Source organism: Tamandua tetradactyla, chromosome 5 (genome assembly GCF_023851605.1).
Source record: "Tamandua tetradactyla isolate mTamTet1 chromosome 5, mTamTet1.pri, whole genome shotgun sequence".
Lineage (NCBI taxonomy): Eukaryota > Metazoa > Chordata > Mammalia > Pilosa > Myrmecophagidae > Tamandua > Tamandua tetradactyla.
This window is the reverse complement of record NC_135331.1, coordinates 30323543-30339160: the sequence shown is the minus strand read 5'-3', so window position 1 is coordinate 30339160 and position 15618 is coordinate 30323543. Positions and strand designations below refer to the sequence as shown.

General features: G+C 51.0%; 1 protein-coding gene, 1 long non-coding RNA gene and 1 pseudogene across 2 annotated transcripts; all 3 read right to left on the bottom strand.

The window, feature by feature from the left end:
- The window catches only part of LOC143683040 (solute carrier family 5 member 4-like), a 204392-nt pseudogene that overhangs the window by 160498 nt on the left and 28276 nt on the right, over positions 1-15618 (bottom strand).
- LOC143682146 (ral guanine nucleotide dissociation stimulator-like) lies at positions 361-5422 on the bottom strand. The gene is made up of 5 exons (XM_077159087.1): positions 5386-5422; positions 5229-5306; positions 4530-4605; positions 4040-4232; positions 361-3842 (listed from the first exon to the last, which is right to left on the bottom strand). The coding sequence occupies exons 1-5, from the start codon at positions 5420-5422 to the stop codon at positions 3399-3401; spliced, it is 828 nt and encodes a 275-aa protein (XP_077015202.1). The 3' UTR covers positions 361-3398.
- Positions 5437-13505, bottom strand: LOC143683931 (uncharacterized). Its single transcript, XR_013175737.1, has 5 exons — positions 13329-13505; positions 8815-9044; positions 7412-7515; positions 6931-6994; positions 5437-5522 (listed from the first exon to the last, which is right to left on the bottom strand). It is a non-coding gene; the product is annotated as an uncharacterized LOC143683931 (long non-coding RNA).

Sequence of the window (15618 nt, the reverse complement as noted above, 5' to 3'; positions counted from 1 at the left end):
GCACTGTCAATCCCGGGCCGCGAACTCCTGCGATGCTCTCCATTTGGGCCCTGGGTGCTCCTCGAAGGCCTCCAAGGAAGGCCAGAAGTTGGGCCCCACCAGGCATTGCTTGGTGCCCAGCTGCGCCCGAAGAAGGATCCCTGCAGCCTCGCTTGGAAACAGGTGCTGGGGGCCCCTCACCCGTGGGAGCAGCAACAGGGGCCAGGCAAGCTGCACGGCAGGGGCCCGGCCTCCTTGATGCCCTGTCATAGCTCTGCTCGCAGCACAGGGAGCCCCAGCCCCGCACAGGCACCATTGCTCTCTTGTTTTTTTGTGTTTTTTTGTTTTTTTAACTAGTACCAACTACTTATTGTTTTCAGTGCAAAACAATAAATTTTTATTTGTTCACAGTTAAACACAAGCAACTGCCCTGACATTTTAGAACATTTGAAGGACAGCAAACCCTTTGATTTCAATTTCCATTCACTAAGATGTTACACTTTTCCCTTGAGTTTACATTTATGGCATCAGATGTAGATTGTTTGACATGCTTTTAAGATTGAGATGTGGAAGTTTGAACATTCAGAGCTCCTAGGTTCCAGGCAGGAGGAGAGGTTCAAGGCTGAAGTTAGAGGTAGGGCAGGGAGGCCTCAACTGGCTGGTGGGAGGGATGAGCCTGCCTGGCTTGTCCTGTTGTGTTTCAAGAAAGCTAAGCTTCCCAACCAGCTAGATCCAGGGAGGGAACCTGAGGCCAACAGACGTCAGGGCACTTAAAAGCTGCCCCTTCTCATCTTGAGCCCCTTCTCCTTTCTGTGGAGGAAGGTTGAGCAGAAGACTCTCTTCTTATTCTTGGGCCACAGTGGGGAGGGCAGCTTACGTAGGATGAAGTTATAATTTCCAGAAAGGTCCAAACCATAGAATACGTTAGCGTTGAGTGGAATTTTTAGACCTGGTGGAGAGGGGCAAAGGGGTGATCAGCTGTGCTCATGGGGGCCCCAAACCACTCCACAGCCTATGTACCACACAGGGTTGGCCTGGGCCAGAGATGTGAGTCTCCAATCCAAGTCCGGGACCAGCAAAACCCTTTGGAATAACACCTTGCCAAAGGCAAAACTCAAAAAGCAACACTGAACCCAACAAATCTCATTAGGAGTGGCAATGAATCCATCCCTGCAATCTCATCTTAGAGCTTCAGAGTGTCCTCCCATCTACACATCCTGCTCCCCAGTCCCAGGTGCCTTCACTGATGGGGATCTTGGGGCTAAAAGAAGGCTTCTAGAAGGCAGACATATCAGGTGAAACAAGCACTGCTGAGGACAAGGCCACTGACACCCAAGTAAAGGCAGGCAAAGCCCAGGCCTCCTAACATGGCCCAGGAAGGTCTCTCCACTCTGGGGTCCCTCAAGCTAGCACTGACTTCCTCTCTTGTCCTGCTTTCCACCTGACCGTCCTGGCCTAGAGCTTGCTGTTAGGCAATGCTGGACCAGACTTCCTGCTTCTGCCTCGATTGTGTGGCTCCGTCTCTAGGTCCTCATCCTCACAAGGTCTTAGTGTTCCTTCTCTGAAAGATGGGCTCATCACTACCCTGCCCTTCTAACCCAGTGCTGTTGGAAGATAAGAGAGGACTTAGACAACTACCTCCATGGGCCCAGAATGGTTTCCCTGGGCTATAAGTGTTGAGAAGATGAGATTAGCTCACCAAAAACAAGAAAAAGTTGCCCTATATGGTGCACAGTCAGGGTATGTGCTCTCACATGAAGTGGTTTCCTTTCCCACTGGGGATGAGTAATAGGCACAGAGGGCCTGAGTAACTGCTGCACGGACCCAGCCCCCAGGCTGCCTGGCTCCAAGACACTGCTGGGAATATGGAGTTACCTTCTTCAAGAATTTGTTCTGTTTCTGCTCCATAGAACATGGATTTTAAGGTTTGTTTTAGGTGACCAGAACGTCATAATTATTTAGCATACTCAACTTATCCTTTCCTAGCTAGAGATGGCCTGTTACTGAGGATCATCAGCTAGCACTCATGTCCATTAGGCCAGATAAAGAGACCTTTGTCTAGGATCTCAATCATGTCAGCTTTGCCCTAAGATCCCACTGCTGGGGACACACCCAAGAAGACACATGACCAGGAGATGGTTGTGGGAGGCAACATTTCCTGTGGGCATGGAGGGCAATGAGATGCTGACCTGTTTTCTGAGGCAGGCAGTCTCAGCCCCAGGGACTAGGAGCGTGCTGCTGGGGTTGCCCTCTCACAGAGGGCCTCTTTGATGAGCCTATTACTTCGTTGTTTTGAAATGATCTGCACCACCTGATAGTCCTGTGGTGCTTCCTCCTCCAGGTGGTACTTGCCAGGGCTTTGCAGATCACGGCTAGAGCCCTGTATCACAGGTCAGCTGCACACGTTGGGGGACAGGTCATCAGCGCATGGGTGCCAGACCTGGCTCCCACCAGGGCAGTGGTGGAGGTCCCTCATGAGCTGTCTCAGCTGGGTGCACAGGTCTCTGACACTCCAGTTGGGGTTTGGTCAACAGGGGCCCTGTAGCTCTTTAGTGCTCCCCTGGGAGATCTCCATGGAATGAGGGGGGTCTTTATAATCATTCTTCCCCATCTCATACAAGACCTGCAAGTCTATCTTACTGCTCAGGCTCCTAGGACAAGGCCCCTTCCCTCTAGCTCCTCAGCCTACTCAGCACCTATGGGCTATTAGGGCCCCTGGGAAAGAAGTCTGCATGTGGGTGGGTACAGGAGATGGAAGTATCAAGTCTCTCCCAGGTGTTAGTACCACACCTCAGGCATCCTTTGACCCCCAGCATATCTGTTCTCCTGAACATCCCCCTAAAGGCAAATGATACATGTGTCTGAGAGGAGTCCAAGCCTGGATGTCAGGAGAAGGAGCCAGATACCCTTGGTTTACTACATGCCAGGCCTGTGCTGAGTCATGGGAGACGCCCCAGCTGCATCACCCCAAATGCCTGGGCATGGGCAGAGCTCACAGTAAGGTGATCCAAATCACAGCTTAGGTTCAACCACCCAAGTTCCTGGCATCAAGTGAAGCACAGAACAGAGCAGAGGTAACATGGCACCTCATACAGCCAGGGTGCAGGTGGGAGTGGATGAGGCTCCATTGGCAGATCTATCCAGAATCTGGTCCACTTATGGCCACTTCCCGAGGTAAATGCCTACCCTCCCTGCCTGGGTGGCAGTAGCATACCCTAACTGGCTGCCCTGGGTCTATCCTAACAAAGTTCAGATGTGACCCAGTCCTTGAGACCTCCCTGGCCTTACTGATGTCCCTGATACCTGACCCTTCACATCCGACCTCACGACTGCTCCTCAGTTGGGCCAGGCACCCATCAAGCTTGGGGCTTTCCAGGCTTTATGTTCCCTCCCTCCTCCCAGGGCTGGCCTCATAGAGGTCATTCCAGGCTGTCCAAACTCAACGGGGAAGCCTCTAATCTATGCCCGCTCTCCAAAGCTGTGACTGCCATCAAATCATCCTGCGCTCCTCCCCGGTGTGCGTTAGTGTCTGTCCTTCCCAACCACCAGCCTGTAGGCTGCAGGAGGCAGGGAGGGAACTTGCCAAACATTCCGCATTCGCTGTCTGACCTGGGAGGGCCCCGGGGATGGCCGCCCGCCTGCCTCACCAGGATGCTGTTATACACGGTGCTATTTTCTCCATCCAGGCTAACACGGATGATGCAGCTGTCGCCCACCTTCTTGTACAGTGGCTGTGAGCCCGAGGCTCTTTGGGACCTCACAGGGGCCACGTGTGGGGGGCAGAACGAGGAGAAGGTGGTGTCGCTGGAGGCTGCGGTGACACCGGATGACTCCCGGCACAATGGCGAGGTTGACTCTCTATACTGTGGGGGAAGAGCGGGCTCAGGTTCAACCCCAGAGGCTGTGGGACACCACTGGCCAACCACGGGATTCAGGGGTTCGCAACGCTCTGCTTATTAGTCGGGTCCCCTCACCTACTTTTGTGGTTGTGGAGAGGGGAACACGGGCCTTTGAAGGGAGGAAAGGGACAGACCTTCAGGGCGAAGGGGTGGGCAAACACCTGCTTCTCCTGTCCACCAGGACATTCAGTGGCAGGGCCCAGGCTGATTTGCAGATCAGGCTTGGAGGTGCAGGTTTCATGTCCTGGGATTGAGGCAGTTGTGTCCCCACTGCTGAGCTTGTGCTCACACTGGAGCTGGTCACTGGATGGGGAGGTGCCACTGATGCTGGGTTCGGCAGTGGCTTCCTGGTAGCTGGATGGAAGGGGGGCTCACGTGGGGAGGGTGCCAAGGACACAGTTCACATCCTCCTATGCCCCCTACCCTCTGAGCTCCAAGTACCAAAGAGGTCACTGAGGATCTCCTATTTCCATTGGGAGTTATCAGGTCCAGAATGGGGAGGAATCGACACTGTCACAGGACTGCCCAGGAGTGTGGCGGGGGGTGGGGGGTGTCCCAACAATAAATTGTGGATGCCCGGAGCCCATGCATAACCCAGAGACAGTGAGCCCTGAGGCAGCTGCACCAGCCTGACCTGAATCGGGAACTTACTTGGTACTCTGAGGCTGGAAAATATCTGGGAGGTTGGGCCCTGGAGTGTGTTGCTGGCTGACAGGGCCGGGGCCTCCTGCTCACAGGACAGATGGTAGCTACAGGGCAGAGGGCTGCAGTGAGGCTCCCTGAACCACAACTCAGGGCTCCCTCCCAGAGTCTATTAAGAAAGAGGCTGGGGGCCCCAGAAGTCTGAGGCCTTAGGTGTGAAGGGGACCCAGAGCCATGGCCACAGGCATTGTGGGCCTGGTCTGCAGGGAGGGGGACCCCTGCTGCTCTCCATTTTCTTCCCTGGTCTTACCACTTGGACTCACTGAGCTACTCCACAGCACCAAACCAGGCCCCAAATTGCTTCATGGGCCTAAAGTGGATATAGGTCCATCCCAACTGGAGAGGGGCTGGAGCCTCAGAATGTGCTGGTAATCCTGGTCCAGAGAGAAAGAGAGGATTGAGGGAAAGCCCAGGTGAGCTTGGTGGGTGGGAAAGGGGCTGCTGTCAGGGTCCGGTCTTTACTCGCTAGGTTTCCTTTCTCTCCGGCCCTGTCATTCAAGATGTCCCTGTCGTCAGCATAGGATGCTCACAGGCCCTCATCCAGGAAACCTTTGATGCCCTCTCCTCCCCACCCCCATGGGGCAGGTCAGCCTCATCTCTGAGAATGAAACTCTTTCAGTAAAAAAGATTAAAGTGGATGAGCCCCACCTCTCACCTGCACCCGCCCCAGCAGTGATGCCGCGAACTGCTCACCTTCAGTGCTGTCTCGTAATTGATCAATCTCCCCTGCAATAAAGGCAGCACATGTCCATCAGATGAGGTCCCCAAGGCCATGACCAGACCCCTCAGTCCACTCCCGCTGTACTATTGGGAGGGTCCACCAAGGGCAGGCCAGCACTCATAGCGCTCAGATATACTCAGGGAACTTGCCCCACACAGGGGACCTGGGGCAGAGGCATCCGGAACTTCCAGCCCAACCATCTGTGATGACACATGGAGAGACTGTGGGGTCAGGAAGGAAGGAACTCATCAGCCTCTCACATGCTGTCCCACCACAGAGGGGCTGATTTCACTCGACCCCCATGGCCATGCTGGAGGGAGAGGCCATGTCTACCTCAGCCACCACGTTATGGAGCTGTGAGGTCAGAAAGGGATGCCCAGAGAAGATGTTGGATACCTGACTACCCTCTGCTTCCTTGTCTGGAAGTGACATCCCAGCTCCCTGGTGTGTGTGATGCTCATGTAGAAGAGCCAGTCCCAGGGCTAACAGCTTGGGGCTCAGTGAGGGACTCTCTCGCCCAAGGGCTCCTTTCTTGTTCCCCAGTACCACTGACTTCCTGAGTGTCTAGGTGAGCTGTATTCTGGCAGATTCTCTCTAACAGGAGCATCCATAGGTGGGGAATGGAGGCTTGTATGAGAAGCAGTGGCATTAAATGTAGGATGAGGATCCCAGGGTCTCGGGCCCACCCAACCCCTGCACTGAAGTCTCAATCTCAGACTCCTACCCCGCTAGTACCTCTCACTGTGATCATCAGGGGAACTCAGCCACTTCCTACTGAGCACTCCTCCCAGCCATCATGAGGAAGACAACACAGTGTGTTCTCACTCCATTACCAGAAGAGGAAACAGGGACTGCAGAGGGCAGTGACTTAACCCTGGCCCTGCTTGGAGTTGGACGAGTCACAGAGTCTGCCAAGCTTAGTCTGAGATGAAAGCACATAATCCTCCAGCATAGCTACCTGGTATCCTGCCCTCCTGCTGTGTGGTCAGTAGTACAGTGGACAAGTCATGAGGGAAGGGAAAGGGGGCTCTGCAGGACTGTTTGAGCAGCTCCTGCCTGCCCAGCCCACTGGAGACTCAGTCCCCAGATCTCTATCCGAGTTCATGCCAATGGACACTCTCCCAAAGAAGCCCTTTGGAAAGTTCCATGTGCCAAATACTCTCTCTATATCCACCAAGCAAGGGGCCTTGATGGGTAGGCTCAGATTGAGCAGGTAGAAAGCCTCAGCAAGCACTGGGCATTGACATTTTCCATCCTCTCTTATGTGCTTTCTAACCATGGTCTAAAATGAACTGCCCCCATTTCGTAAGTCCTCCAACTACTGCTCAAAACCACCTGGGACATATGTCATGGCCAACACAGCCCCAAGAGGAGAATCCTACCACAGGGAAGGAGACCTGCTAAACCTTCCCATTCAGCATCTGCTCCTGAAACCGCTGCCTCCACCACACCTGATGGCCAGGGCTTCTTGGCTCCCAACTGCTCCCAAGAAGTGCCCAGACAACCAAATCCCTCTTCCTCTTAGACCACAGAAGACCACGTGGGAATTTTTCATAGAAACTTTGAAAATTGTCTTCAATCTAAGAGAACCACAGCCCACCCTGGCAGTGCCATCTGCCTCAAATTTACCTGGACTGGAAAGGCCCAATTCAAGGAAGTCTGCCTCATATCTTGCTATAGATGGGAGCTCACCCTTTATGCAGGAGAAAGAATGGAAAATTAGAGGCATGGTGTGAATGTAAATTCATAGGATTTTACATTCAAGGGAACCCAAAAGACTTCATGAATGGTTTTGAAACTCAGTAGCTATAAACTTTCCACGGCCAGATGGGATCCCCATGCCACATCAACTGTGCCACTTGTGTTTCCTAGTTGATTTCAGATGGACACAGAGCTGTGCTTCCTTTCTGAAAACTCATGAAAGCCTCCCCTCTGGCTCAGCTCTGTACCTGAGAGGTCAGGCACCCTGTCCTCACCAGGACTGCTGCCCTCAGGTAACATGGAGACTCTGATCCCCACACGCAAGGGTCAGGCCACTCAGGGGACAATGCCCAGCCCTTGGTGATGTCCTTGGCCCCTTTGGGGCTTCTCTGGAAATAGACAGACCCACCTGGAGACTTCCTCCCATGTCTGCTTCATGCGTTCAATGGAGTTACCCTGCAGGGCAGAGAGGATTGCATGCGGGGAGGAAAAATTCTTCAGGTCTGGGCACTACTGTAGAAAGAGAAAGGAATTATCCAAGAAGTGGAGGCTGAGCTGGCATCTCTACTTCTAGCTGTGGCAGACACCCAGAGAGACCCTGAGTGTGCACCTTGTGCCCAGACTGTGAATCTTCAGGGAGGAGGGCTTTAGCCCAAGTAAGGAAGGAGAGCAGGTAAGAAGCGAGTGCTCTGCTCCAGGGACAAGCAAGAAAAGTGCAGAGGCACCAAACATTGAGGGCTAAGGGTCTGTGGAGGGACCTAGACAATGAACTCCAAACCTGAGAGATGACCAAAGTGAAAAGTAAAATCCAGGGCCCAGGAGGATAAAGGATGTGCTCGCCCACAGCGTCCCCTGGCCACCTGAATCAAGGGCTCCACCACCCTGGCCCTGTCCGAGGCCTTCATGCTCTGGTTCACGAGGTACGTGGTGATTACAGTGTTGGTAACATGTTTGAATTGGCCGATGGTGGCCTGGATGGTGGATGCCAGATGCTCTTTGCCCATCTTCACCCGTTGCGATGAGATGGCATGTAGACAGTGGAAAGCCTGGACTTTCCTGAACAGCTCCTAGGGACTTGGGAGTAGCACCCGGCCATTGCCCACCTCAGCATTGAGTCCACCATCCCCAGACCAAGGTCCAGTGTTCCAAGCTGCAGCTTTGCAAATGGAGGGTGTGGCTTCCGCCTTGACGGGGTCTCTGGGTTGGGTTCTCTGCCCCCTGAGATTGCCCAGCACTTCCAAAACTTAAAACCAAATGTTGCCAGGGAGAACAAAACTGCATTTTCCTTAAGTCTTTCCTAAGCAACGAGGACAGGATAGCATCTCCTGCCTCACATGCCAAGGAGCAGCCTCTTTACATCCACACAGCTATCTGACTCCCTCAAATCTTGTTCAGATACACACTCCCTGTCAGTGCTACACTCTGGACACACTGGTGTAGCAGTGTGTAGCACTGTAGCAGCTGTGGAGACCTTCTCAAAGATGGGGGTTGAGCCCTGGACCAGATTGCACATCTGCAAGATCACCTCAGCCCTTCAATTGGCTATGTCCTAAAAGGTCTCATTGGTCCTAACACATTTAAACTCCTCACTCCCTTGGTAAGGCACCAAGTGGTCAGTGTCCTCTGACCGCCCCCCCCCAAAGAAAGTGAGACATTAGGAATTGGAAAAATTGCCAAGGCCACAGGCTAGAAAATGGTGGAGCTGGAATTTGGACCAAGATCCTTGGACCCCAGGTCAAGGAATGGCAAGTCAGAGGCAGTAGATGCAGAAAACTTCCCCTCAGTTCAACCCTACCGAGCCCAGCTGCTCACCACTTCCAACCCCATCAGCTGCTCGAATGCCAGGAGGGTAGACTTCAATTCCCTTAGCCCATGTTCTGGACTTTCAGCTGAGAAGAAAGGCTCTTGTGATGTCATCAGTGCTGGTGCTGATTGCATCTCCACAGGTGGCACCAGAGGTGGCACCAGTACAGCCTCCTTCTCTGGTGCTATAGCTGGTGATGTAGCACACACTCATTCCAGTGATGGCACTGTTGCTGGTTCTGAAAATGACAGTAGAGGTGACACATGAGCCACCGCTTACTGTGGAACTCATGCTACTGCTGCTGAAATAACTGCCTCCAACTCCATAGTTGGCAAGGACACCACCTCGGGATGTGGCAGCATAGCTACTGCCAGCTCTGGAAATGGTGCTTCTAATGATGAACTGGATGGCTCCAGATCAGAAGTGGAAAATGACTGACCCTCTGGAGGTGGCAGTACAGGAGGCATTGGAGCCACCACCAACACCATAACTGATGCTACAGCAGGTGAGTCATCCAGTTCCAGTTGTAAAGACAGTGATGATGCAACCTCTGGAGCTTGCATCAGAATTCCCTTCAACTCTGGACCTGGAGTAAAAGTTGCGGGGGTACGTGATTGGAGCTCTGGAAACCGGAGTGGCTGCATCTCTGCTCATGGCACTGGAAGTGGTACTTGAGGTGCCTCCAGGTCTAGAGCTGGCACAATGTCTGAAGCCAGCAATGTAACTGGCTCTGGAGGGATGCTTCAGTGGTTTGCAACTCTGGCTGTGACATGAGAACTGGAAAAGGATGACAACACAACAGGGCTGTCTTTCTACACTGCTTTCTAGATACGGAAATGAGTGCACAGCATCTCCCTCAAGCATGCAAACCACAGAAAGTCTTCCCAGACTTCCCAGGGGAGTGGTCTGAATCTCCTCTTTACTTCTGCCCAACAGACAAACTCAGGAGTTTCCTCCTTGTGAGTTTCCTCCTGGCCTCCTCCCCTCCCGACACACCCAGGGGGACACTAACCCTGATACTCCTCACCCTCTGACTTGGTCTCAGGGGATTCTGAGTGCTCCAACTCAGAGAAGACATCGTGAGCTAGTCGTTCCAGGAAAGACCCAGGCAGGGCAACCTGCGCAAAGTCCACCAGTTGCTTGAGGCAAGGAAAGTCTGGAGGCTGATAAAAATTGTCTGAATAGTCAGCCAGCCAGGTGAGCAGGAGGCAGGAGATGGTGCTGGGATGGACAGGTTGGCAGCACAGTAAGAGGAATGACCTTTCATTCCACACTGACCTTTGATGACCACCCACCCAGGGGCAGAGCTCCTGGGTCAAGCAAGCCAGACAGACCTATCAATCTGTCTCTCCTAGGCCCCTCCCACTGGGACAGATGCTCCAGGAAAATATGGAGGGGATGTGCTGGTTCAAACATTGCAAAGGAGCTGACACACAGTAGGAGCTTCATAACTCTGTGTGTAATGAGGGAACAGACTCTGCCTTTCAGCCTCAGCCTGTCGTGTTCCCTCGGGTCTAATCAGCAGGTCAGGTCCTGAGGAGTACCATCCTTGGCTCTCTGTCACTCCTGTCCTCCTTCAGGTGATGCAGCCGTGGCCTGTTTTCCAGTGGGGACCATGAGAGGGATTCACGGTTCTGAGAAGCCCCTCCTACCACCGGCCCCCACTCCCCTTTATGAGTTGCGAAGAAGGTATCCCTCTCTCTTCACCCAGAGCTCAACTCATTTTTTGAAGCATTCTTGGCCTTCTCCATCTCTGTCACCAAAACTGCAGATATCACCATAACTAGAAGAGACATGAGACTGTAATGTATAACTTGCTGGGTGCACCTCCTAGTAGTAATGCCTGATGCGTCTGTCTGAACCCTACTAGCAGGCAAGACCAGGAGCCCAGGGACTTCTGCAACTTTCTTCAATGATGTAGGCTAAGTGCCTTAAAAAGTGCCTGCACATGTTCGACTCTTCATATTTGTTTGATGAATAATCACTGGGCTGAACCATCCCAGATAAGTGGTGGGACCTGGGTCTCCTCTGCCAGTCCCCAACTTACTCAGCTCAAGGTACACTAAGGCCAGCGTCCACGTAAATAGAAACTCAAACCTCCTTTGAATAGTATACAGGTTTCCAGAGGTCACGTCAAAGCAGTGTCTCTTCAGGTAGAGAGGCAATTTCTAAATGCTGACAACTCTCCCCACTGACCCCTCTTTTGTGGAGACTGGCAAAGGGAAGCACACTCCATGTTCTGCTCATTCAGTGGTGACTGTGACCTCAGGCAGTTGATCCTGTTCATACCCTACTTGCAAGAAGAGGAAACTGAGGCTCAAGGCTGAAATGGCCTTCCCCAGACATAGAGTTCAGGGTTGGCAGAGTCATCATGGAAAGGAGGAGGGGCAGGCGCTCACCTTTGGGACACATGATCCAGGACCTCTTTGATGTAGTGGAAGGCCCAGTGATTGACCAGGAGGATGTTTATGTATGCTTGGTCACCCTCCTGGACAGCCGGCTCCAGGAGTTTGATGAGCTGCTCCCAAGCATACCTATTGTTCATGCACTCCGGGTCATTTCTTGCCCCTTTCAAAGGTGATCCTTTTCCATGCTAGGATGGGGCAGAACAGAAGCAGGATGTTCACCTCTGCAGTGGCAACCCAGGAGCAAGGACAGTGTGTACAGACCTGCCTTTCCCAGACCTTCCGTGACTTCAGCCAAGAAGTGAGACAAGAGTGCATCTACCGGAAAGATGTCTCAGATTCGAAATTAGAACTGATGTGAGGGAATAATGAAGCCATGAGACCCTTACCATCATTCTGAGACCTGAACAACAGTTGAACCTCCCTGCATTATTGCTTGGGAAGTGCATTATTCCCATGAGAACACAGAAGATATTCCCAGTCATGAGTTGAGGGAACCTTAAATGTCAGCTCAGGGTCCCAGAGGTCAGAAGCCAGAACCATTGATGCTCAGGCATTGTGATCCAGCCTCCATAGTGTGGGAACCAGGATCTTCTCCAGATATGGAGGGAGAGGGTTGCTCTTATATTTCCTTCCTCATTTACAAGCCAGTTTCTAGAGAACATGAAATCATACAAATACTTTGAGTTCACACCAACACCCTGATTTGTCTGCCTTGTACACTAAAGGGAGTTCTGAGAACCTGCAGCCATGCTGATCCTACTCCAGCAAATGGACAAATGGTGGATGTATATAGCGTGGAGAAAGAGACCTGCATTCTGAGGGCCTGAAAGAAGTATCAAAGAAGAGCAAACCCAAATCAACCTTCAAGGACAAGATGGGGATCCAGCTCTCAGGAGATGGTTGCAAATGAAATCATTAAGTGACTGGCTAAAATGTAAGAGAATGTTCAGTGTACACCTGGACAGATGCAGGGAAGCACCCAAGCTCAGGGACTCTTGGCTGCAGAAGCACTACAACCTTTTGGAATTTCAGTAGCTTCAGCTATTACATTCCTTCTACATGTGTGTGACCCAGCTGTCCCATTTGGGGATTCTCTCCTGGGAGTCAAGAAGAGAGTCCAGTCCATTAGGACACAGAGTAGATGTGCCTTACAGCACTGCTGAAATGGACCAGAAAGGAATCTCTTCAAGACCTCAGAGAACAGAAAGGCCAAACCACTGCTCTATACAGCCTCCCTTCTCAATCTGATACATGTTACTTAGGCCACAGTTCCTGGCATTCTGTGATGTGGACATTTTACATCCCAACTGATAGCATAGTGTGAGCCTCTTTTTTTTAGAGCCAAAACCACCTTCAAGAGTGTGAATATCTGTAATCTTGGGCAAAGGGTGGAAGGACAATCAGTCAATTATTCGAGGGGACAGCAGGGTTCAGGAAGTAAAAATAAAAAGAGCAGCAAAATGCAAAGGAGCTCATGACTTAGCCTGAAGTGAAAACAATATCATCATCCCTTCTCAGATGCTACAAGTGTAAATAATGAACTTTCTCCCTGGCAGAGAAGAAATCTGTACAGATTGGTAGAGTGGGTGAGGGTTCAAGGCCCAGATACTTTTGCCACTGAAGATTTTATAGCAAAACAGAGGGCAAAGTTGTGGGGTGGGCACTGGGAGAAGTCACCGTGGTAGGATCTGCAACATTTGGCCCACCCAAGCTGCTCAGGGCACTGGGTTGAAGTAACCGCAGGGCCTGTTCTTACCTAAACAAAATTCTGGCCCAGGACTAGAGCCTGCCTGAACATGGTCTCAGGGCAGACACTATGCTATTTATGCAACCCTGATGAGGCACAAGGGGGATTCTGCACACAACCCCATTCCTCTTCCAAAGAGATGACAACTTCTGCGATGAGGATAATATAATGAATGGCGGCTCCTCACCATCACCACCTGGTTTCCCACCAGCCACCCTGATGTGATGTGACAACACAAAAGGCCCATCAGGCCTCCCAGCCTTGCCACAATGATCAAATTCCTCATGCCTCCTGCACACTGAAATGAGGAAGGAAACAGGGCTTTTCAGGCTGGATGGCAAAGTTGTCATTTCGAGAAGTGTCTCACCTTTGGGAACCCCCTGGCCGACTTACGTCGTGTGGCAGGGTTCAGCCAATGTCTACATCTAGATGAAAATGTCTCCTTCCCCACTTGCCCAGGGCCAGATTCTCGAAAGTGATGAATATACCACAAGAACATACTCATCCTTCGAGCGTCTCTGGATAAGTGAGCCGGGTAGGAGGCTGCGCTGGAATCTAGGTGCCTGGTTACCAGGGTTCCAAATTCTTTGGGCTCTGTCCCCAAGCACGTGAGGTCACCTCCTTAGGTCACCTTAACTGAAATTTCTTAACAGATAGGACCTCCATGAAGGCCCCTCCAGATTCCTGACATCTCATCCCCCTCAACCAACTCATCCCATTAACTTGTCCCGATTCTCATAACACATCCCTCCCCACAGCTTCCTGGGAAGGCCAGGTACAGAGAGGGCCCCAGGCATGAGCAAAGAGAACTTGATTCACATGCAGCTAATACCTCTTATGAATTTTGAGACCATGATGTGTGCCGTGTTACTTTCATCGTGATGTCTCCCCATCATTCTCCACAACTACACAATAGGCTGATTCCACAAACTGCTTTCCTGAGTCATCAAAGGGTTGTGAGATAAGTTCATAAGCCATGTCTGATTGTAGGCTTATGAACACTCACAGAGATGAAAGTATTACAAGAAGTGGTACTCCCTCACCTGGAATACCACTCGAAAGAATGCTGAGTGCTGCCTGTGGGATCCTGGGAAAGTCAGATTCCTCCTTGGTCTCATCTCTGGAGGGATAACACGAAGAGTTAAAGTTAAATGTCATTAAATATTATCCCTCTCTGGCATGAAATCTTCCAATGGCTTCCCACTCTAATTTGAATCAGACCCAAGTTGTTCAAATAGGCCAATGCTGTGGATAGTCTAGGTCAAGCTGAACCCAAAATGAACTTTGTAACATCTCCAGGAGGATGTTCTATGGGCACAGTCTCAAACACAAGTCAATAAGGATCGGCGGACCAAGGAAACAAATGACAGCCATGGAGGGACTTTCTTGTACTTGGGGAGAGGCTTGTCCTGTACCCAGAGTGAAGAGAGATCCCACCACAGGGCTGAGGGAGCATGCAGGGGAGTGTCTTATGATAAGAACACAAAAGAATATGCTGCAGCTGATTCAGCACTAGGCACACTGGGCGTAAAGAGGGTGATCACTGGGGCACAGGCAAGGCTGTCTCATCACAGTTTCAGCAACCCAGAGCTGGAGGAAGCCTAGTGGACACGTGACCCCCACTGAAGCCCAAATCCTGGAGCTGCACCCATGGAAAAAGAGGTTTACCTAAACACCTTCATTTGCACATTGTGTGATGGCCATCCACCTTGTTAATGTGTGAGAATGCTGGCTCAGAGGTGCAGAGTTGACTAATTATCAAAATAGTTCTTCAGAAAATGTCGTACCTGATATGCCTCACAAATCTAATGTCACTTAATCCTCACCATTGAGTTACGATGGGTGGAGCGAACAGCTCAGTTTCCAAAATCTCAGAGGTCAGTTTGGAAATAACTGAGACTCTTTTTTCACCTGACTCACATTCATGGACTCATTCAACTAAAATCATCAGAACACCATCTCTGTGTCCAGCAAATGGAGAAGTCTGGGGCATGGTCCATGACTTCTTGAAGCATACACCTGGGAGGGTGTAGAGATGGCATGTCAACATGAAAGATACTGACTTAGAGATGAGGAAGAGCTCTTCTGAGGAGGCAGAAAGACCTCCTCTCCAGACCGTGTAAAAACCCAAACAGGCTTCCTGGAGGTGATTGTAGAAAGGTGTCACTGGGAATTGTCCAGGTGATGTTGCATACATACTGGAAAGAACACTCATGATAGGTGAGGAGCATCAGCAAATGAATGAAGCAGAATGTGAGAATGATAGACGGAGGGTGGCTGGGGGCAGAAATGAAATCAGAAAGAAAAACAAGAAAGACTGAGATGGTATAATCTAGGAATGCCTAGAGTGTATAATGATAGTGACTAAATGTACAAATTTTAAAAATTGTTTTTGCATGAGGAAGAACATGGGAATGTCATTATTGCAGGGTGCTGAAAATTGATAGCAATTAATATTTTTAAATTTTATCTATGAGAATAAAGCAAAAAATGTTTGTGGTACAAAATTTATATTTTGTGTAGAACATTTCCTGATATAACTTATGTAGACACCTTAATTGAACACCGTAAGTATATGGAACCTTGAGGAGGGCATGAGATTTTATTGGTTTGTCCAGAGTGATGCCCCGATAAATCCCACAGTGATTTGAACAAGT

Excerpts from the sequence above, each read along its gene's own strand:
- LOC143682146 (XM_077159087.1), bottom strand. The coding sequence starts at position 5,422 with ATGAGTGCTGGCCTGCCCTTGGTGGACCCTCCCAATA. Across the intron at positions 5,307-5,385 it reads CTTGGTGGACCCTCCCAATA|GGGAGATTGATCAATTACGA; the intron begins GTACAGCGGGAG and ends CCTTTATTGCAG. Across the intron at positions 4,606-5,228 it reads GGGGCGGGTGCAGGTGAGAG|GAGGCCCCGGCCCTGTCAGC; the intron begins GTGGGGCTCATC and ends TCCTGTGAGCAG.